A 22,672-nucleotide genomic window follows, 5' to 3' on the forward strand; every position below is an offset into this window, starting at 1 on the left:
TGCACATTGGTTGTGGAAACAAAGCCATAGGTTTCCTGACCGGTAGTTCTTTGAACGTTTTGATAAGAAAACTGACATTTTTTATTTTTAGGTTGTAGGGAGGTTCTGAGAACATTTAAGGCTCTGAGAAAATAAATTATAGGTTATTTCGAGGTTTTTGAATAACTTACTTAAAACTTTACGTTTCAGTAAGACGTCTATTAACACTGTTAGCTTATTTCGGGTTAACTCTTTGGAACTCCTAGCACAGATAGGACACATGGAAATTAATTATTTCATGCATTAATCATGCAAACACGTTTATTTTTTGTGACACAGTATCAGAGAGTAGCGAACCTATAATCTTCTGTTCTCTAGCCAGGATTTAGTCCACTGWGCTACCAGGATGGAGCTAGCATGCCTGTTTTTTACATCTACAAAGATGTTAGTTTTAGTCTATTCAACCATACCCCATTTAAAAGAAAACAAACACTCATTAAGATCAGGTGTGGCCAATTAGTGGTCGAGGCCAACACACCTGAACACACTTAACAAGATAGAGGAGTCATATTGATGCTGAGAATAGACATGTTTTTGAATAACATCTTAGCACGTTCTCTGAATGTTAATAATGTTTTCTTTTGTTTTTTATGGAATGTTTTCTTAGCGTTCTGAGAACGGACTGTACGTTTTTTAAATAATATTCTAAGAACATTCTCTGAACGTTATTAAAGATTTCTTGTGGTTTTTATGGAAAGTGTTCTTAACTTTCTCCGAACAATTTGAGAACATTACTTTAAATAGAACCATGAGGAAATGTTGTGCTGAAAGTACTGACATTTCCACAGAAGAACGTTGTTTTTAACGTTCTCTGAAGTATTTGAGAACATTCCCAATGTCAAACCTGTTGGAGAAAGTTCATTACATTTACATTTTAGTCATTTAGCAGACGCTCTTATCCAGAGCGACTTACAGTCGCCCCACGGATATCCCGGTTGCGGTCGGCTGCGACAGAGCCTGGGCGCGAACCCAGCCCGGGCGCGAACCCAGAGACTCTGGTGGCGCAGCTAGCACTGCGATGCAGTGCCCTAGACCACTGCGCCACCCGGGAGATGGTGGCGCAGTGGTGTTCATAGAACATTACCAAAATTGAAATGAAATGTAACCATGTTTGAAATTTAAGTAAACAGTCTGTTAAAGATGCACTATGCAGAAATCGCTCTGCCATTTCCTGGTTGCAAAAATTTGAATAATTTGCCTGATTTCTTTTTGTGACAAAACAAGCAAGTACTGTGTAGAGAGTCACTGTACCATCTAAACCGCTGTGACACATCTTTTCCATAACCAACAATATTGTATTTTCAGCTGCCTGAAGCTGGTGTATAAAACCAAAGTAAAAGACACAAAAATGGAACTTAAGAAACAGAAATAGTGCACATAGAACATATATACCACTTCTTAGACATGCTTTCAATGAGAATGACAGATCTACAACTTACATTTCTATGTGAATTTGGTCTGGTCGCACAAAAAGTTACATATTGCAGCTTAAAGTAACCAGTAAAATTATGTTTTTTTGTCAAGTTCCTTAAATGTGCTAAGAATGTTCCAATGTTCCAGTTGTGGGAAGGTTCTATGTAAAATAACCATAGGACAACCACACTCTCACAAAACTCTAAGAAACATATTGTTCTCAGAACCGTATGTGCTAGCTGGGGTAGGTCTCAAGGATAGCTATAGAATTCTGTGAAAAAAAGAGTTTTTAAAGAGTGCATTAAAATGATTGTGTCAAATCTTGTTGAGGGGGCTTGAATCTATTAACGGTAAATAAAACCAAAACCTTAGATGATGATTTGTATCGTGTCATATATGCATGATGAGGATGACATGTTTATATTCTCTTATGAAATACAGTTATCAGTCACTCTAGGTTCAGTTACTGCTCTATCGCTGTGTGTGGATACATGTAGCTCACATGTCCCCTTTTCGCACTATCGTGCCAACCAGAAACATACTATGTTGGCTCATATATTTAATTTTTACACTGTCCTTTCCAGCATGGTTCCAGTGGTGGATGCCTAACCCGGCCAGCACAGTAGAGCGTGGCTCAGCTTTAACAACAGGGCTGTTTCATATAGAGGAACTGCTGTTGTACAATGAACACACAGATTTCTCGTTTYGTCTCGGTGGACTTCCAGGGCGAGTTCATTGTGTTCTTCCTGTGGATTGTCAGACATTATTTTTAATGCCTCTCCTGAGAGACTCCTCTCCATAAACTCTTCCTCTTCACCGCAGCCCGGGCTCCCCTCACCAGCCCACTTGTAAAACAGACACACACATTAGTCTAACTCATGTTTCCTCCAAGGCCCACTGGCCTGTCAGCCCAAAGCCTCAGCTAATCATTCAGTGTGTGTGTTTCCTTCATCCTTCTATGCTCATCTCTGTCTGTGTGTGTGTTTAAAAACTCTACATTGGCAGATATAGGCCTATATGCTGTACAATCACAATCAAACACCATGATTACAAAAATGGCCAGTTGTGAACAACCATTGAATTAACATATTTTAACAGAAAAAAATTGCCTCCCTGTTGGTAAATAACATTTTGAAACACAACACAGTGTAGAGGTTAGCAATCCGGGGACGTTGCAACCCCACAATCAAGGACCATTATAAAGGGTTTGTTCAAGTACATTTGGGCCTTGTCGATGAAATGCTACACATGGGTGGCATAGCTGTTTGTTTGTTTACTCAGCCTTGATTTTAATTACTTTACTTTCCATTTGGATATGCAAATATAACTAGGACCTTTTTTCAAATTGATTAGAAATCTAAACCTTGCCTCACTGAAAATGGTTCTGTCTGTCAAATTTGGAAAGCAATCCAATTTACTTACAAATTAAACGACTGCATATTTTAGGGACAAGGAGTGTGTCATTTGTAGTGTTTTCAAGTAAATTGCTTCTGTTTCTACCCACTTTCTCTTTCCCTTAAATTAGAATTACAACAAAGGGAAGAGATGGGATGGATAACTCAGATTTTTATTTTATTTAAAAAAAAGTCTGGCATAAATAACACACAAAATAACATGTACAAGCTTCTCACTATTAGACTACAGAAAAACACCCTTATACACAGTCGCCAATACCCCCTACCTCCATAAAGTACCATCACATTACATAATCCCTTCAGCTCTCATCCTGTTTAAATTAAATATGAGCAGTGGTTAGTAGAGAATATCAGAAAATCAAGTCTCTCCTTAACCCCAGGAGAAAATGTCTTACGAATCTAGATTACGTGACTACTAGTGACTTCTGCACAAGTGCTATCTAAATTTTACCCATTGGTCTTTGAGACTTTAAATCAACTCCCTCTTGCTCCGTGTGAGAACTACAGTTGAAGTCGGAAATTTACATACACTTAGGTTGGAGTCATTAAATCTCGTTTTTCAACCACTCTACAAATTTCTTGTTAACAAACTATAGTTTTGGCAAGTCGGTTAGGACATCTACTTTGTGCATGACACAAGTAATTTTTCCAACAATTGTTTACAGACAGATTATTTCACTTATAATTCACTATATCACAATTCCAGTTGGTCAGAAGTTTACATACACTAAGTTGACTGTGCCTTTAAACAGCTTGGAAAATTCCAGACAATGATGTCATGGCTTTAGAAGCTTCTGATAAGCTAATTGACATAATTTGAGTCAATTGGAGGTGTACCTGTGGATGTATTTCAAGGCCTACCTTCAAACTCAGTGCCTCTTGGCTTGACATCATGGGAAAATCAAAAGAAATCAGCTAAGACCTAAAAAAAAATGTTTGACCTCCACAAGTCTGCTTCATCCTTGGGAGCAATTTCTAAATGCCTGAAGGTACCACGTTCATCTGTACAAACAACAGTACGCAAGTATAAACACCAATGGACCATGCAGCCGTCATACCGCTCAGGAAGGAGACGCGTTCTGTCTCCTAGAGATGAACGTACTTTGGTGCGAAAAGTGGAAATCAATCCCAGAACAACAGTAAAGGACCTTGTGAAGATGCTGGAGGAAACAGGTACAAAAGTATCTATATCCACAGTAAAAACGAGTCCTATATCGACATGCTCAGCAAGTAAGAAGTCACTGCTCCAGAACCACCATAAAAAAGCCAGACTACGGTTTGCAACTGCACAAGATCGTACTTTTGGAGAAATGTCCTCTGGTCTGATGAAACAAAAATAAAACTGTTTGGCCATAATGACCATTGTTATGTTTGGAGGAAAAAGGGGGAGGCTTGCAAGCCGAACAACAACATCCCAACCGTGAGTTACGGGGGTGGCAGCATCATGTTGTGGGGGTGCTTTGCAGCAGGAGGGACTAGTGCACTTCACAAAATCGAGGGCATCATGAGGAAAGGAAAATTATGTGGATATATTGAAGCAACATCTCAAGACATCAGTCAGGAAGTTTACCTTGGTCGCAAATGGGTCTTCCAAATGGACAATGACCCCAAGCATACTTCCAAAGTTGTGGCAGAATGGTTTAAGGACCACAAAGTCAAGGTATTGGAGTGGCCATCACAAAACCCTGACCTCATCCTATCAAAGTTGTGGGCAGAACTGAAAAAGTGTGTGCGAGCAAGGAGGCTTACAAACCTGACTCAGTTACACCTGCTCTGTCAGGAGGAATGGGCCAAAATTCACCCAACTTATTGTGGGAAGCTTGTGGAAGGCTACCCGAAACGTTTGACCCAAGTTAAACAATTTAAAGGCAATGCTACCAAATACTAATTGAGTGTATGTAAACTTCTGACCCACTGGGAATGTGGTGAAAGAAATAAAAGCTGAAATGAATCATTTTCTCTACTATTATTCTGACATTTCACATTCTTAAAATAAAGTGGTGATCGTAACTGACCTAAGATAGGGAATTTCTACGAGGATTAAATGTCAGGAATTGTGAATAACTGAGTTTAAATGTATTTGGCTAAGGTGTATGTAAACTTCCGACTTCAACTGTATCTCTGATCATGGCCATTGATACCTAGCCTGTGTTTGATGCTTTGCATGTCTCTCTGCTTCCCTCCCTCATCCATCACAGTAAATGTGAATGTCGGCCAGGTACAGAGTAGGAGGCTACTACTCTCAATCTCCCCACTATATGCTTGGTAATCTGTGCCAAGGATAGCTTCTCTCCCCATTGGAGAACAGAGAKACTGTGAGACAATGTATTCTGCAGCTTCAGATGGTCAGTACAAACGCAGCCCATATGCAGCGTCTCACTCCCCTTCCCTCAGCAGATGAATTAGACTGATACATATGCTCCAGTAGGGTGCATGTTAGTATCAATGTAATAACCAATTGATGGTTTGTTTCCTAAAATTCATAAAAGTCCATAAATCAAAGCAATTTGATTATTTGAGTGATTAAAAACATCAAATTTAATGACACTTACATACAACTAAAGCCATGAACAGTGTACACCGACACAAATGGACCCATTGGACAAAATCTATAAGCTATGTGGCAGACATTGTCTCTGATTGGGTCAATACAAAAAACATCACATTGGCCCTGCCCACCGCTCATTATTAACTACATAGTTTGGTTGCTTCGTACTCCACAGAGTTTGGTTGTCTGGCACTGAAAGCCTGTAAGGAAGCCAGTATTCTGGTCACTTCAGAGCTGGACAGTTTCAGTCTGTGACGGAGCAGACATGAGAACAGGTCCATCGGTTGAGCCCCTGGAGGAGAGAGTCGGTTGACCCTGTAGCGGATCTCCACCAGCTGCAGCAGGGCCGAGTCCTGGGATCCCTGAGTGTACGGGTAGTCCAGCTGCAAGATCAGGTCCTGGATGGTGTCCGGGTCAAAGTGCATGCTGTATCCAAACAGCTGCAWGCTGTTGATCTTCATGTAGCCCATGTTCTGGGATGAAGATGCCACCACTGGTTTCACGGTGCCCTCCGGTGATTCCAGGTACACTGTACTAGCGTTCCTGTGTCCCCTAACCTCTGGCCCTGGAGCCAATCCTGGCACCGAATCCCTAATGCGGCTCCTCAGGTAGAAATGCACTGTCTCGAAAAAGCTCTTCCACCGGTTYCCCAGCGTCAAGGTCCAGTTGTAGCAGTCCAGGGGGATATCCAGCTTGGTCCGCTCCCAGTCGGGGTAGCCATGCTGGCCGATGGGCATGGTCCAGCTCTCKGAGTGGCTGCCCCCGAACGGGTTGACGAACACGGACAGCGCAGGCTCCAGRGTGCTGTTCTTGGTCAGGCACACCTGGAGCGCCACCCCCAGGAGCATGTGCACACGGTTGGACTTGTAGCGGTTGCTCTTCAAGGTCAGCAGCATCCTCTTCCGCCACGACGGGTCAAACCAGGCGTTGAGGCGAACGTCGTTGCTGACYAAGATGCCGTGCAAGGTGATGCGCGGGTCCCGGTGCTGGAGCAGGTAGCACAGCTCCAGGTCCTGGAGGTCGCGGTCGCTCTCCAAYCCCAGGTAGGGGTCCGTGGGGTCAGGCACGGCGGGTCGGCACAGCCCCTGGCCCAGGGTAAAGCCCAGGTTGCAGCTGGAGCAGCGGGTGCGGTTCTCAGTGGAACAGGAGGTGCAGCGGATGCCCTCTCCTACTGAGCAGGGGATGGGGCCCTGGCAGGGGGGGTGGAGGTAGGGGCAGGAGCAGCTGCGGGTCTCCACAGAGTACAGGCCGATGTGGTCATTCTCACTGCAGTACAGAAGGGACAGGATGTAGCTCAGCCAGTAGCGAAGGGGTCTGAGGACAGAGGATAGAACATACTGTAGATGAGGGTAACTTCTTAGTCACTTTACATTTTGATTTCTTAGTAAATTTACGTTTTCTTTTGTTTTGGTAACTTTTGTTTGTCAATTTTCTTGTTTTCTGTCCATGATATCCAGTCAGGTCCAAAATGATTGGCATCCTTTATAAAGATGAGCAAAAAAAACAGTATAAAATAAATAATATTTTATATGCAAAAACTCATTTTCAATAATWTTTGACCTGACTGTATGTGAAAAACATCTCATCAGACACAGCAGGATTCATACTGCACATTAACAGCAACAATATCGTAAATTGAGTGGGATAGGCAGATCAGAAGCCCCATTTCTGCTCTCGTAGGCTCAGCTGTTGCAATGCAAGCCAAATCAGACAAAAATGAACATGTTCATCTAGTCGGGAATTCCCCCTGAGTAGACAGGTGGGTGGTGATGGAGAGAGCCACACGAACACACACACACACACTTTTTTGTTCAATGTATGAATACGGCATATACTAACTCAGTACAATTAGAGCTATTAAAGAATAAAAAAAATATGGGATTCTGATAAGGTTTCATGGGAACACATGCAAAAAATGTACAAGTTTAATAATTCTGCACCTCCATCAAATCCCCCTTTTACTACCAGCGAGGTGTAATAAAGCAGTGTAATTGGATTGTGGATTGAGGAAGCAGAGCTTGCCTATGGCAGTAGAACTGATGTATTGTGCCATTTAGTTCATTTCCTATACAAAGAATGGCTATCAAAACAGAGCGGTCAGGAGAGAGGAATCCATCACCGTGAAGTTATGATAAAAGGAGGGAAAGCTGGAGTAACTAATAACGGATGGGCCAGGTAGCAGGGCATAGGGCTGAACCAGGAAACCATAGTAGTCACAGTGCTAAAACTACTTATGGTTTACTCAGAAACAGTATTTTTAGAGGTACAGTAGCATGGTCCCAGATCTGTTTATGCTATTTTGCCAGCTCCAGTAAGCACAAAGAGTTTTGGGACCAGGCTATCCAAATTCTAAATCGAATGTACTTTAGACTGTAGTTTTGGCGGTTAACATTTAATGAAAGAGATTAAAAGGGATTGCATGTAATGAGTTACTTTAGAAGAGGCGTGATCTAAAGCGCAAACGTTTGAATGTCAAAACGTTTGTTCTTCATACTTCTTTCTGAGTGTGGACATCCCACATTATCCGAAGACTTATTGTGACCTAGTATGTAGGCCTACCACAACTCCTGAGCTCTGTMGTCTTAGATACTTCGGATAAGAAAGTAGAAACGGTTCTAATTGTACTGCAATAAGCGACTGCCGGTCGTCCAACTATCCTTCATTCGGGTTTTCCCAGGTGAGACTCAATTTCTACCGTCAGCACTTCTTGTCTCCTTTCAAAACGTCTCAGCTTTTGTTTCCCAAAAGTGCATTTCTTTCTCGTACAGTGCATAAATCAGTTGCATAAATACAAGACAAGGAATTTTAGGGGGGGACCTCGGGTTAACGGACCCCTTAAAAATAATCTGTACCTCTCCCTCTGCAGCACTATTCTGGGCTGATGGCGGCATCTCTTGCTAAGACTGAAGAGCTTGTTAGCGGCGCGACGTGCTTTGTCGAGGAGCAGGCCGCTCGTGGTCTCCAGCTGCCTATAGCGTTGGAGCAGACCCCCATCCATCCTCCACAAGTGCTCCACGACAGATGTGTTCACGGCGTAATGGGTTGGCAACCTTCCAACAAAGCTTTGGAACTCCTCTGGAATAAAACCAAAATAAGACAAAAAACATGAATAAGTAAAGTTTTATTTTCTGGCGGGGAGGAGCATGAGCCATTGGGTAATAATAAGAATGTGGTAAAAACGTGTCTGTTCTCACTGTATTTGTCTGTACATGAAAAGCAAACAAACCCAAGTATGAATAAACAATATGTTGTTCTTATTGTTTATGACTTGCTGGAGAACAGAACTGACATTATTTAATTGGAGCAAAAATGTATCATATTTTATTAACCACCTGTCTGTAATTTGGAGCAGTGAGGGATGGTTATCCAACCTCAGTCATTAAACTGGTCATTTATCAGATGGTGAGTAACTTGGAGTGGGTGCAAAAATACACTTCCAGCTGTCTACGGTATCGAAGCAAGACCATTTAAATCGCCACGTTAACCTATTATATCAAGGTTTTTGTTGAAACAGGGGTATTTCAGAGGTCTTTCAAAGGAGTGAGAAATACATTGAGACACTTTTGTTATGTGAAGGTTGAAAACTACTATGCACCCTACTCCACGACCATACCTCAATGAAAAATTGGACAATGGTGATTTTTATTATTTCCATACATATGAAAGCTTATTGAATGCGAGCCTGAAGACCCGACTCCCTACATTCAACACTACATTGTTGCAAGTCATCAACAAGCTGGCTAAAGCAGAAACATACTGGCACCCAGCCTACTCAATTGTCGCTCATCACCAAGTACATTGGACTGTTGCATATTCAACTAACTCCAGTAGACACCTGATTCCACAAACTCCTGGTTGGCCAGTGTCCAAGCCTCCCTGAGGCGCAGCAGGTTGTTCTCCAGGGCCTGGAGGTCCGTCTGTGGACAGTTGCACTGTGGGAAGTCCGGTCCGCACTGGCACCAGCAGTCACTGGCCCTGCAAACAAACTGGCCCTCCGAGTTACAGCCGATGTAGCTGAGGGCTGCCTGGACGAAGCGGCTCCGCAGGTAGACTGGTAGAATTACCTGGAGTCCTGGGGAGGCAAGTGAGACGTAGGTAAGTATTTTGGGGTGTAAGAAGGCACAACAACCAGGCACTGCAGCTACATTTCTTTTGAGGATATACCAATTACAGTCCTCCAGGGGTATGAATACGTTCCTCGTGGGTTAGCCTCGAGAGCCAATTCGATTCCATATAGGAACTACTATCCCCTGTATTTGCTGCATTGGACCTTCTTAAGAATGCACCCCATATAGAGGCAGCTGTAGTAAGTTACTGTACAGTAGTCCCTTTAACTTATTGGGAATAAATGAGTAAACCATGAAAGCCACACCTGATTCATTCATGTTCTTCCAGAGTGATACACCTGTTGACATTTTGTCTGTAGATCTAGTTTCAGAAGTACCTTGTAACTGGATCTTGTTTTCTGGACTGTGGACCAGTACTGAGCTGATAGAGTCAAGGTTGTCATAGTTACTGCATCCAAGCGGGCCCGTCCTGGTTTCAGTCACCTGGGGAGGAAAGGTACCAAATGAACTGTCAATGTTGAATGTTCATTCATTTACCCATGTTTTGTTTCCTGCATCAAACATCTAAACACATTCTGTGGATCTGAATGAGTTCTGAGCAATTAGTGCTTTTTGAGGTCGGTTCGGTTTCGGTTCAATGATTAAAAAAGAATCACGGTTTTGATTATTTTGTTTGAATGCTGTAACAACAATTTAATAATTAATAAAAAATCAAATAATAATAATAAAAGCCCCATAATGGTAGTGGTAGTATTATTTTCATTCCAAGGCATCATATCATCTCTGCTGTCTGACAAAATCACTATTTTTTTTAGTTCTTCAAAGTAAATAAGGCATACTTTTAGGACTGCTGACTTACCCCCCCTCCCCCCAACACCCCCACCCCCTTGCGAGCAAAACATTTTAGCAGCCCCCCTCATGACAGCGAAGAGAACAAATATACGTTTTAAAGTGCATTTCCTGCAATTCTACACATTTTGCCATGGAGCAGAAAGAAGTTTTTGCAATTTTCTAACTCTCATTTCATGGAATTCTAATCATTTTGGCATGGGATGGAGAGAAAAATGCGCAATTTTACAGCTAGAGATACCTCGCGAAGCAACAGCTGCCACTCTATATCCCCTCATGATTGTGCATTCTTTTGCCTCTTCCATTGCAGACAAAAAAGAAACACAGACCGGACAAGTAGATGCACAATGGATTATGGTCATTGTAGTTCATTACCACTCCCAAGTACATCGCACAGTTTAGAGGTCCTGATTTATCTCTAGAGAAGCTGTGCAATGTGCGCCTTGAGCTCACAGAAAACCCCCCAAAAATAACTGACATTTCTGTTAATTGCTCAGCACTAATCTGAATGAATAGTATACTACATAACCAAAAGTATGTGGACACCTGCTCGTCGAACATCTCATTCCAAAATCACGGGCATTAATATGGAGTTGGTCCCCTCTTTGCTGCTATAACAGCCTTCACTCTTCTGGGAAGGCTTTCCACTATATGTTGGAACATTGCTACGGGGTCTTGAGTCCATCCAGCCACATGAGCAGTAGTGAGGTCGGGCCCTGATGTTGGCCGATTAGGCCTGGCTCAGCGTTCCAATTCATCCCAAAGGTGTTCAAAGGGGTTGAGGTCAGGTCTCTGTGCAGGCCAGTCAAGTTCTTCCACACCGATCTCGGCAAACCATTTCTGTATGGACCTTGCTTTGTGCACGGGGGCATTGTCATGCTGAAACAGAAAAGGGTCTTCCCGGAACTGTTGCCACGAAGTTGGAAGCACAGAATCATCGAGAATGTCATTGTATGCTGTAGAGTTAAGATTTTCCTTCACTGAAACTAAGGGGCTTAGCCCGAACCATGAAAAACAGCCCCAGGCCATTATGCCTCCACCAAACTTTACAGTTGGCAATATGCATTGGAGCAGGTAGCGTTCTCCTGGCTTCCACCAAACCCAGATTTGTCAGTCGGACTGCCAGATGGTGAAGCATGATTCATCACTTCAGAGAACGGGCTTCCACTGCTCCAGAGTCCAATGGCGGCGAGCTTAACACCACTCCAGCCAACGCTTGGCATTGCGCATGATGATCTTAGGCTTGTGTGTGGCTGCTCGGCCTTGGAAATCCATTTCATGAACCTCCTGACAAACAGTTATTGTGCTGATGTTGCTTCCATAGGCAGTTTGGAACTCGGTAGTGAGTGTTGCAACCGTAGACAGACGACTACGCACTTCAGCACTCAGTCCCGTTCTGTGAGCTTGTGTGGCCTACCACTTCGAGGCGGAGCTGTTGTTGCTCCTAGACGTTTCCCCTTCACAATAACAGCACTTACAGTTAACCGGCACGGCTCTAGCAGGACAGACATTTGTTCGAAATGTGGCATCCTATGACGGTGTCACGTTGAAAGTCAATGAGCTCTTCAGTAAGGCCATTCTACTGCCAATGTTTGTCTATGGAGATTGCATGGCTGTGTGCTCGATTTTACACACCTGTCAGCAACGAGTGTGGCTGAAATAGCCAAATCTACTAATTTGAAGAGGTGTCCACATACTTTTGTTTTATATAGTGTATGTGTGTTCCAGTAGTGTACTGATTAAAGAAGAACATCAATCCTTGGCCATCGCAAAATGTTGATTTTGTGGACAATTAACCATTTCTTTGTGGATTTTGTTGTGTGCTTGGAAGATCCACATGGGGCCAAGTTTCAGCCTCCTAGCAGAGGCAACCAGGTTGATGGCTAAAATGTCCTGGTACTGGGTAATGATGCCATTGACCTTAACAAAGGCCCCAGGACCAGTACAAGCAAAACCCCCCCATAACATCAACGCTCCACCACCATATTTTACAGTAGGTATGGGGTTCCTTACTGCTTATGCATCCTTATTACGACGCCAAACCCACCAACGAGTGGCCAAAGAGCTTTATTTTCATGTCATCCAACAAACGTAAACGTCTGGAGTTCGCTAAACGGCATTGGCACTTGGATTGGAACTGGTGCTTTGGTCAGATGACATGAAAATAAAGTTCTTTGGCCACGCACACCAGTGGTGGGTTTGGTGTCGAAATAAGGATGCATAAGCAGAACAGAATACCATACCTACTGTAAAATATGGTGGTGGATATTTTATGTGATGTGTATATTTTGTTGTTATGGGTACACATTCTCTACCGACAGAATCCTGTCCATCTGTCCATCCCTTGAATATATAATTGGAACACGTGGGTACAGCCTGATGGAAATCCCATGCAATTCTTATGACTTGAAACATGTTAATTCTCAGCAGTTTCATCTTGAGATAGACTATGCTACAACTCTTACATACTAAATCCGCACAGCGGGAGTCCGACAATAAGGAAAATCAACACGCTACACTTAGACTATTTCACATAAATAAATGATCAACAATAAAATGTTGGCAGCAGCCTATCCACTTCCCGCCCCCCCCCCCCCCCCCCCCCCCCCCCCCCACCCCCCCTCCCCCCCCCCCCCCCCCCCCCCCCCCCACTGAAACATAGAAACAAACAAAACAAAGTCCCACAGCAGCAGCACAGGTTTAACAGTTTGACCTCCTATTCTGTATATACTAACCTATTCTGTATATTACTAACCTATTCTGTATATACTAACCTATTCTGTAGTAACCTATATGCATATAGTAACCTATTCTGTATATACTAACCTATTCTGCATATACTAACCTATTCTGTAGTAACCTATATTGTATATAGTAACCTATTCTGTAGTAACCTATATTGTATATAGTAACCTATTCTGTAGTAACCTATATTGTATATAGTAACCTATTCTGTAGTAACCTATATTATATAGTAACCTATTCTGTAGTAACCTATATTGTATATAGTAACCTATTCTGTAGTAACCTATATTGTGTATACTAACCTATTCTGTAGTAACCTATATTGTATATAGTACACTTTCTGTAGTAAACCTATATTGTATATAGTAACCTATTCTGTAGTAACCTATATTGTATATAGTAACCTACTCTTGTTAGTAACCTATATTTGCATATAGTAACCTATTCTGTAGTAACCTATATTGTATATAGTAACCTATTCTGTAGTAACCTATATTGTATTAGAACCTATCTGTAGTAACCTATATTGCTATATAGTAACCTATTCTGTAGTACCTATATGCATATACTAACTATTCTTGTTAGTAACCTATATTGCATATAAGTAACCTATTCTGTAGTAACCTATATTGCATATAGTAACCTATCTGTAGTAACCTATATTGCAATAGTAACCTATTCTGTAGTAACGATATATTGTTAGTAATAACCTATTCTGTAGAACCTATATTGTATATAGTAACCTACTTCTGTAGTAACCTATATTGCATTTAGTAAACCTATTCTGTAGTAAACCTATATTGTATATAGTAACCTATTCTGGAGTAACCTATATTGCATATAGTAACCTATTCTGTAGTAACCTATATTGCATATAGTAACCTATTCTGTAGTAACCTATACTTGCATATAGTACCTATTCTGTATAACCTATATTGCATATAGTAACCTTATTCTGTAAACTATATTGCATATAGTAAACCTATTCTGTAGTAACCTATATTGTATATAGTAACCTATTCTTAGTAACCTATATTGTTATATAGTAACCTATTCTGTAGTAACCTATATTGTATATAGTAACCTACTCTGTAGTAACCTATATGCATAAGTTAACCTTTCTGTAGTAACCATTTTATTAGTATAGTAACCTATTCTGTAGTAACCTAATTGCATGATAGTAACCTATTCTGTAGTAACCTATATTGCATATAGTAACCTATTCCTGTAGTAAACCTATATTGCATATAGTAACCTATTCTGTAGTAACCGTATATTGTATATAGTAACCTATTCTGTAGTAACCTATATTGCATATAGTAACCTATTCTGTAGTAACCTATATTGTATATAGTAACCTATTCGCATCTAACTTCAACTCTGTATGCCCAGAGGCAGAGGGCAGTCTAGGGCCTCTTACCCTGATGGCAGTGGAGGCAATCTGGAGGTGGTGGAGCCGGCGCAGAGTGCTCTCCCTGTCGGTGAAGTAGGAGGCAGCCAGCTGGTGAAGGGCCTCCAGGGTCACCGCCCCTGTCATGGCCCCCGTACCGTTGTGTCTGCTGCCCTCAGCTCCAGCCCCTGGTTCCGGGTCGCGGCGTAGCTTCCTCTTATCCACAAATATCGTCAAGGACTCCTCCCCTGATTACAAAGCAACAGGAAATGAGGAAATGGGAGACTGAGAGGCTGGGCCAGAGACGTTAATCAATGGTAATTATCTCCCATCTCTCCTTCAGGGAGGTTCCAATTATTCAATGACTGTGTTGAAGAATGGTAATGGGCAGAACACGTGATCTATGTTTAATCTCATCCCAGTTCAACAACCATACTGAACAGAGCTCTCTGCTTTAGTGTATAAAGCTCTTTATGCACATAACATATATGTATACATCACATCCAAACTGTGTCATTTCCAAGTTACATTTGGAATCGACCGCTTCTGCAGAAGAATCTGTTGTAGCTAAGTTACTGAGTGTATCTCAGACACTGAGAAGAGTAGGTTTTGACATGAGAGTCATACAAAATTCCCTCTGCAAAAACACAGTTATTTTTAGTCTAAGACATCTCCCAGGGAATAATACTGCTGTAATGCGGGTCAAGTAGGAACCAACGTTCGGAGCCTCCCTTTACTGTACCTCCCAGCGTGGCGGACAGTAGGAGGTGAGTCCCGTACTTCTTGATGATTTTCTCAGTGATCCTGCGGAGTGTGGGCCGCCGCCCAAGCTGCCTGACCGTGTGCATGAAGTCAGGGTCGAGGGGCGGAGCCAGGCCGCCACTGTTGTCACGCCACTCCACCGCCAGGCTGTTGACCTTCCATCGGCCAAACTCCCTGTAAACAACGTCACCTTAACACGTTTCATACAATAGTTGATTGAGGTTCTTGATTTGCGGAAGGAGTTTAAACTTTGTGAAAACATCACGTTAAACTCAATAGGCTGTTGAGAACATTCAGTCGAATGTAATTGTGGAATCTGAAAACATTCATTCACAGATAAACCCCAATGCAAACAGACACAACATTTGCAGACAGACACATGCAGTATCTCTCTTACTCAGACTCCGCCACATTTGCTCTGACAGACTGCCACTGGCTAATAGACAGTAGGTCACTCTCAAGCCACATACAGTATGTTCACAGGTCTATAGTGGTGTTTGTGACGGTAGGACCTTATCTTGCAATTGTGTTTGTTATTGCGTCATTGCCTTATTTCTTTGTAGCTTCAAGCTAGCTGTTGCGATGGAAAGAAACCTCAGTTGGGCAATGTCTTTCCTTAGGTGATCTCCACAGTACCATACTGCTACTGTAGCATGAGTCCTTATGGGTGTCCAATGCAGCACTACGAATGCATAACAAGTGATATAAATTGTCAATGTGACCATGAACTACTATATGCCAGAGGGCCCATAAACCAGTGCAGCGTCCCTATAAGCATGGGTAACCATGTACCACAGCGTATCCTGAACCAGACCTGAGTGACAGTGAAACATCTTAAGACCTTGAGCAAACCAAATACAGTGCATTCGGAAAGTATTCAGACCCCTTTACTTTTTCCACCTTTTGTTACGTTACAGCCTTATTCTAAAATTGATTAAATCGTTTCCCCCCCCTCAATTTACACACAATACCCCACAAGGACAATGCAAAAACTGTTTTTTAGAAATGTTTGCAAACGTAAAACTGAAATATCACATTTACATAAGTATTCAGACCCTTTACTCTGAATTTTGTTGAAGCACCTTTGGCAGCGATTACAGCCTTGAGTCTTATTGAGTATGACGATACAAGCTTGGCACAACTGTATTCGGAGAGTTTTTCCCATTCTTTTCTGCAGATCCTCACAAGCACTGTCAGGTTGGATGGGAAGCGTCGCTGCACAGCTATTTTCAGGTGTCTCCAGAGTTGTTCGATCAGGTTCAAGTCCGGGCTCCGGCTGGGCCACTCAAGAAAATTCAGAGACTCCTGAGTTGTCTTGGTTGTGTGCTTAGTGTCGTTGTCCTGTTGGAAGGTGAACCTTCGCCGCAGTCTGAACGCTCTGGAGCAGGTTTTTATCAAGGATCTCTCTGTACTTTGCTCCGTTCATCTTTTCCTCGATCCTGACTAGTCTCCCAGTCCCTACTGCTGAAAATTATCCCCACAGCATGATGCTGCCACCACCATGCTTCACCGTAGGGATGGTGCCAGGTTTCCTCCAGACGTGACACTTGGCATTCAGGCCAAAGAGTTCAATCTTGCTGTCATCAGACCAGAGAATCTGGTTTCTCATGGTCTGAGAGTCCTTTTGGCGAACTCCAAGTGGGCTGTCATGTGCATTTTACTAAGGAGTGGCTTCCATTTGGCCACTCAACCATAAAGGCCTGATTGGTGGAGTGCTGCAGAGATGGTTGTCCTTCTGGAAGGTTCTCCCATCTCCACAAAGGAACTCTGGAGCTCTGTCAGAGTGACCATCAGGTTCTTGGTCACCTCCCTGACCAAGGCCCTTCTCCCCCGATTGTGCAGTTTGGCCGGACGGCCAGCTCTAGGAAGAGTCTTGGTGGTTCCACACTTCTTCCATTTAAGAATAATGGAGGCCACTGTGTTCTTGGGGACCTTCAATGCTGCAGAACATTTTTGGTACCCTTCCCCAGATCTGTGCCTCGACACAATCCTGTCTCGGAGCGCTACGGACAATTCCTTTGACCTCATGGCTTGGTTTTTGCTCTGACATGCAATGTCAACTGTGAGACCATATTTAGACAGGTGTGTGTCTTTCCAAATCATGTCCAAATGAATTTACCACAGGTAGACTCCAATCAAGTTGTAGAAACATCTCAAGGATGATCACTGGAAACAGGATGCACCTGACCTCAATTTTTAGTCTCATAGCAAAGGGTCTGACTACTTATGTATATAAGGTATTCCTGTTTTTATTTTTAATACATTTGCAAATAACATTTCTAACCTGTTTTCACTTTATCATTATGGGGTATAGTATGTAGATTTACTGAGGAAAATAATAATAAATAATATAAAAAATAATAATAAATAAATAATAAATAATACATTTTCGAATAAGAGTGTAACGCAACAAAATGTGGAAAAGGGAAAGACTGAACACTTTCCGAATGCACTGCATGTTCACCATTTTATATCACAAAGCCCTTGTGATTCACCACTAACTGTTTGCGATGACCGTTACTCGCTACATACAGAGTGTACTGACACGTGTCACATCGACCATCAACTGTTAGTTACACAGTCACATCCCATTGGGGACATGCAAACTCTAGCATTCTTAAGACGCAATTCTCTCTCCAGTCTCTACAGTCAAGACTCCTACTGCTCCGTCCTCATGGGAGGCAATCAAATCACTGCCACGAGTAACGATCGGCAGAGAAATAATTGAGGAATAAGGCCGGTGTGGAGAATGTCATTACATCCAATCATCGTAACGAGAGGCAGACTGCAGTGCCTCTCCGGTTGTCACTTGATGGGCACTATAGATCGCACTCCGGCGTTAGCCTGCAGGCTTATTCACCAGTGAGCACTTATGGATTGGAAGCAGGGATACTACGCTAACGCTACACTGGTGGATAATAGTCTGACAGCTTCCTGTTCAAGACCCGGAGCCATGTGTAATCAAATGCGGAGAAACGGGAAGGCACCCCGGGGAAAATGGAGAGCCGGTCGAGAGGAAAAACGGACACCAGCGGTCTGTCGGTTTAATCACTTGTAACTGAATCCGATGTTAATCCACATGGTTACGTCGCTATGGTTATATTCCAATCCAAACAGAGGACGTTTCAAAGCGGGGGCTTCATCTGAATTGAATGGATACCATGTTGCTTTTTCTCCATCCTCTAGAGAGAATTAAAATCAGTAGGAGCTGTTCAGGGAGATGGGTGTTGGGACTCTGTGTGCTCTCAGAGAAGACTATAGCATTCTCAGAGCCAGTAGAAAGTCTCCTTTATCTAGTTTACCACAAGATGGTGAACAAGTATTGAGCCGTAGTGGACCAGCAGGACCATATTTATAATGGACAAAAATATAAACGCAACATTCAACAATTTTACTGATTTATCTTTCATGTAATGAAATCAGTCAATTTAAATAAATAAAATTAATCTATGGATTTCACATGACTGGGTAGGGACGCAGCTGTCCAGGTGTCTGATCTCAGGTGATCCCACAGGTGAAGTTGCTATCTTTGTAGGTCCTGGGCTGGCGTGGTTTACACGTGGTCTGCGGTTGTGAGGCCGGTTGGATGTACTGCCAAATTCTCTAAAACAATGTTGGAGGTGGCTTATGGTAGAGAAAGGATCATTCAATTCTCTGGCAACAGCTCTGGTGGACATTCCTGCAGTCAGCATGCCAATTGCACGCTCCCTCAAAATTTGACACATCTGTGTGACAAAACTGCACATGATAGAGTTGCCTTTTATTGTCCCCAGCACAAGGTGCACCTGTGTAATGATCATGTTGTTTAATCAGCTTCTTGATATGCCACACCTGTCCAGTGGATGGATTATCTTGGCAAAATACAAATACTCACTAACAAGGATGTAAACAAATGTGTGCACAACATTTGAGAGAAATAAGCTTTTTGTGCATATGGAAAAGTATGGGGATCTTCTATTTCAGCCCATGAAACATGGGACCAACACTTTACATGTTGCGTTTATATTTTTGTTAATTATAGTAATGCCATTATATTGTTAATTGCAGTGGCACAAGGCCAGCATCATCCTATACTTTCCAATGATCATATATGGTTCCTTGGAAGTTTGAGCAGTACAAACACTTGACCTTCCATTTATTCCAGACCATTCAGGAATGTTTCAGACGATACTGCTTTTCTAAAGCAGTCGGTATCCTTTCTGATACAGAGCGTGAACCAGAGTGGAGAGTGTATTCAACCAAGTACCACCAATCCAAAAGTTAATATAATTTTAAGAGCACATGACCTCAATTTCAATTTACACTAGTTCTGCAGAAACCGTACCCATCAATGCAAATTTTGGTGGACATCCAGTGTATGTGTACTTATGTTCGTGTTGACGTCTGTGTTGGCGCCACATGGATTTGCATGTCCTTGGTGAATGTATGCAGTTGAGACACTAATATACAGTGCATTCAATGTGAGGACTGAATTATAGCATACAGTTCATTCAGAAAGTATTCAGACCCCCTATATGCCATCTGAGAGTTGAGAATCACATACTATAGGAGTGAAGTGTTGTTCAGAGAGGGAGATGTGCCACAGAATAGCCTCACTGTGTAGAGCTATGGTAGAGGGCAAAAGAGGGGTGGGGGCAGGGGGAGAGATGGAGGGAGAGAGGAGAGAAAGCAAAGATAGATATGGAGAGAGAGATCACCTGTAGATCTTGTATCTGGTGGTGTAGCCCTGCTGGTGTCTCTCCACAGACTCTGTGAACTCCAGGGAATTGTGGAAGGGTCCTTTGTCTGACAGCAGCCAGCCCATGGGCCCAGCACCACCGCCATCACTTGGTCCGGCCGCGGCGGCAGCAACCCCAGCCCAGGTCCAGCAGCAGAACAGGCCCAGAGCGACCCCCTCCCATAAGAGCAGCAGAGGCACCTGTCTAAGACCGATACCCTGGCAGCTCATGCTTCACCCAGCGACTCCTCATCCTCTCCAAACTGTGGCTGTGTCCTGGGGGGGACAACCCATTTGAGGGAATTTGCCAATTGGGGAATGTTAGCCTACTTTAATTGCGATATTTTATAAGCTTTAGTATTATACTGTATATGATATTGCATGACATTGTACTACACTGAGATACTTGCTATATTAAAGAAAGATTGAAAAGGAGAGCTGTGATAAATTCAATATAAAAAACGTAAAAAACAAGTACATAAATCAACGTTAACATTCCTATGCATTTTTCCGCGCATTTCCACGTCATACTTACAGTTACATACAACTTGTGAATAGATGGTCCTTATATTGTAAAATAATTTGCTTGGGTCCTTACCTGATTTCTGAAAGTGTGGAGACCAATTATGTTTATTTTTAATGACTCAAAGAGATATCGAGGTTGCACGAGCGCTGATAAAAGGTATTTTCATTTTCCGTGTGGTCAAAATATGAAATAAATTCGCGCAACTGCCCGTGTTAGAATTGATGCGAGGCTAAAATACCAAACAAGGGGGAAAAAACGTTCATTTTTCCTGCCTTCTGAAAATAAACCACTTTATATTCCAGAGCACATACATCCAAATATTGGAAGGCTCCTCCGTAGATTGCAGGTGGATCTCACCTGCAGGTGGATTTGCGTTGCGCGACAACTTCAGCCTCAAAACAGAAGGGAAGAACTCTGGGCGTCCGCCTCAAACAAGTGAGTAAAAATTGCGGTCAAATACAATAATTCACAATTAGTGAATTGAATACGCGTTTTTTCAACTTCCTTATTTTAATTTAACACTTGCTAATTTCACTTGTAACCCCTAAAATTCCTAAATCGGGTGCACAAATAGCCTGATCATTCGTTATCGGAGTTCAATTCCTAAGCTCAGGCAGTTGCTACCTCCCTCTCAGTATCAGTTGTGTGAATGATGGAGGGGGGAGCAGATTGGAGAGAGCTCCGTTCTAAGGGTAGACAAACGAAACATTGTTCACAATGCACGTTCATGTATTTCATTCAGAATTTGATGATTGTGAGCTCAACTGCTCTAGCAGCCACAGCAACTTTGATTTTGATGAAGATGGCAATGATGATGATGATGATTGGAATGACAACAAGGCTACACAGCTGCTGGTACTGCATCTACTAATCACAATGATGAACAGCCTGACCTTAGGCTATACATGTGTTATATGCATGTTGAAAGATTGGTCATTTCTACATAGCAATGTCTTGATCTTTTTCAACAGACATTAGTGTAGTATAATTGCATATAATCAATGAGCAATGGCTAGGTATTTATTGATATCTTCCAACCAGTATGGTAGCCTACCAAAAACAAAACAACATCAAACTCGGTTGTAGGTCCTGATTGGCACCATGCTATAGTTCAAATGAGTTTTGGCTCAGAATTTACTTCCTTAGCGATGCAATCGATATGTCCTTTCAGCGATGGTGGAGACAGGTGTGGAGCAGATGCATACTTTTGATATTTTCTCATCATGGCTACATCACAGCGAGCTGATGCGCCGGTCGGTCGACACCTCTCACAAGATATGGAAGCTGGAGTGACAGTAGTTGAAAGTGGATCCTCTGGGACTGAGGATTAAGGAGGGGTGAGTGAGTGGCAGGTGCAGGCGATGGATCGCTAATTAGACTGTTTCAACTATGAGGGAGCAAAAGAATGAAAAGCTAAATGCCTGAACATGAGTACTTTGATGTCAGGTTGGTAATCCCCCTTTATGTTGGTTGCTGTAGGAGCCAGCCCTTTGTTCAGGAACTTGCAAGTCATCATTATGTTTGTCATTCAACGTTGCAACGAGTGACTGGCGAGAAGTGAAACTGTTAAATGGTTTGGACTGACAGAGCACATTAGGGTAGTCTCTATTTCTCTATGCTACCGAATCCATAGTCTGCAGTCATCGATTTCTCTGTTTTATTGTCATTTGGCAAGGGCCACAGAAGTGTCAAGGGACTTCGTATTCTCGTTCAAACTCAAATTGAACGAGAATTCAATATTTAGGGGTCATGTCCATACACCCTAAACGACTTCAGTCACCACCAATGCTAGATGTGAGGATCAAATCAAATATTATCGGTCACATGCTTCGTAAATGACAGGTTTAGACTAACCGTGAAATGCTTACTTCCAACAATGGAGAAATATTTTTTGGGGAGAAATAATAGAAAAGTATTAACACGGAACAATAAAAGTCATAATAAATACACAATGAGTACACGGGGTACCATTACCGAGTTGATGTGCAGGGGTACGAGATAATTGAGGTAGATATGTGCATATAACTAGGAATAAAGTGACTAGTCAACAGGACAGATTAACAGTAGCAGCAGTGTACGTGATGACAATTTTTAATTCCTTCCTCTGACACCGCCTGGTATAGAGGTCCTGGATGGCAGGGAACTCGGTCCCAGTGATGTACTGGGCTGCACCCGTTACGTTCTGTAGCGCCTTGCAGTTG

At 42.6% G+C, this 22,672-nt stretch overlaps 1 protein-coding gene across 1 annotated transcript; it reads right to left on the bottom strand.

The window, feature by feature from the left end:
- Positions 1–4,376: 4,376 nt before the first annotated feature.
- Positions 4,377–21,106, bottom strand: LOC111956501 (BMP/retinoic acid-inducible neural-specific protein 3-like). The gene is made up of 8 exons (XM_023976953.2): positions 20,544–21,106; positions 19,926–20,221; positions 15,209–15,402; positions 14,497–14,714; positions 9,860–9,965; positions 9,251–9,487; positions 8,268–8,490; positions 4,377–6,729 (listed from the first exon to the last, which is right to left on the bottom strand). Exons 2-8 carry the CDS (start codon positions 20,174–20,176, stop codon positions 5,556–5,558), a joined length of 2,403 nt encoding a protein of 800 aa, XP_023832721.1. The 5' UTR covers positions 20,177–20,221; positions 20,544–21,106; the 3' UTR covers positions 4,377–5,555.
- Between the last annotated feature and the right edge of the window lie 1,566 nt (positions 21,107–22,672).

The sequence above is a fragment of the Salvelinus sp. IW2-2015 genome, linkage group LG32 (genome assembly GCF_002910315.2).
Source record: "Salvelinus sp. IW2-2015 linkage group LG32, ASM291031v2, whole genome shotgun sequence".
NCBI lineage: Eukaryota > Metazoa > Chordata > Actinopteri > Salmoniformes > Salmonidae > Salvelinus > Salvelinus sp. IW2-2015.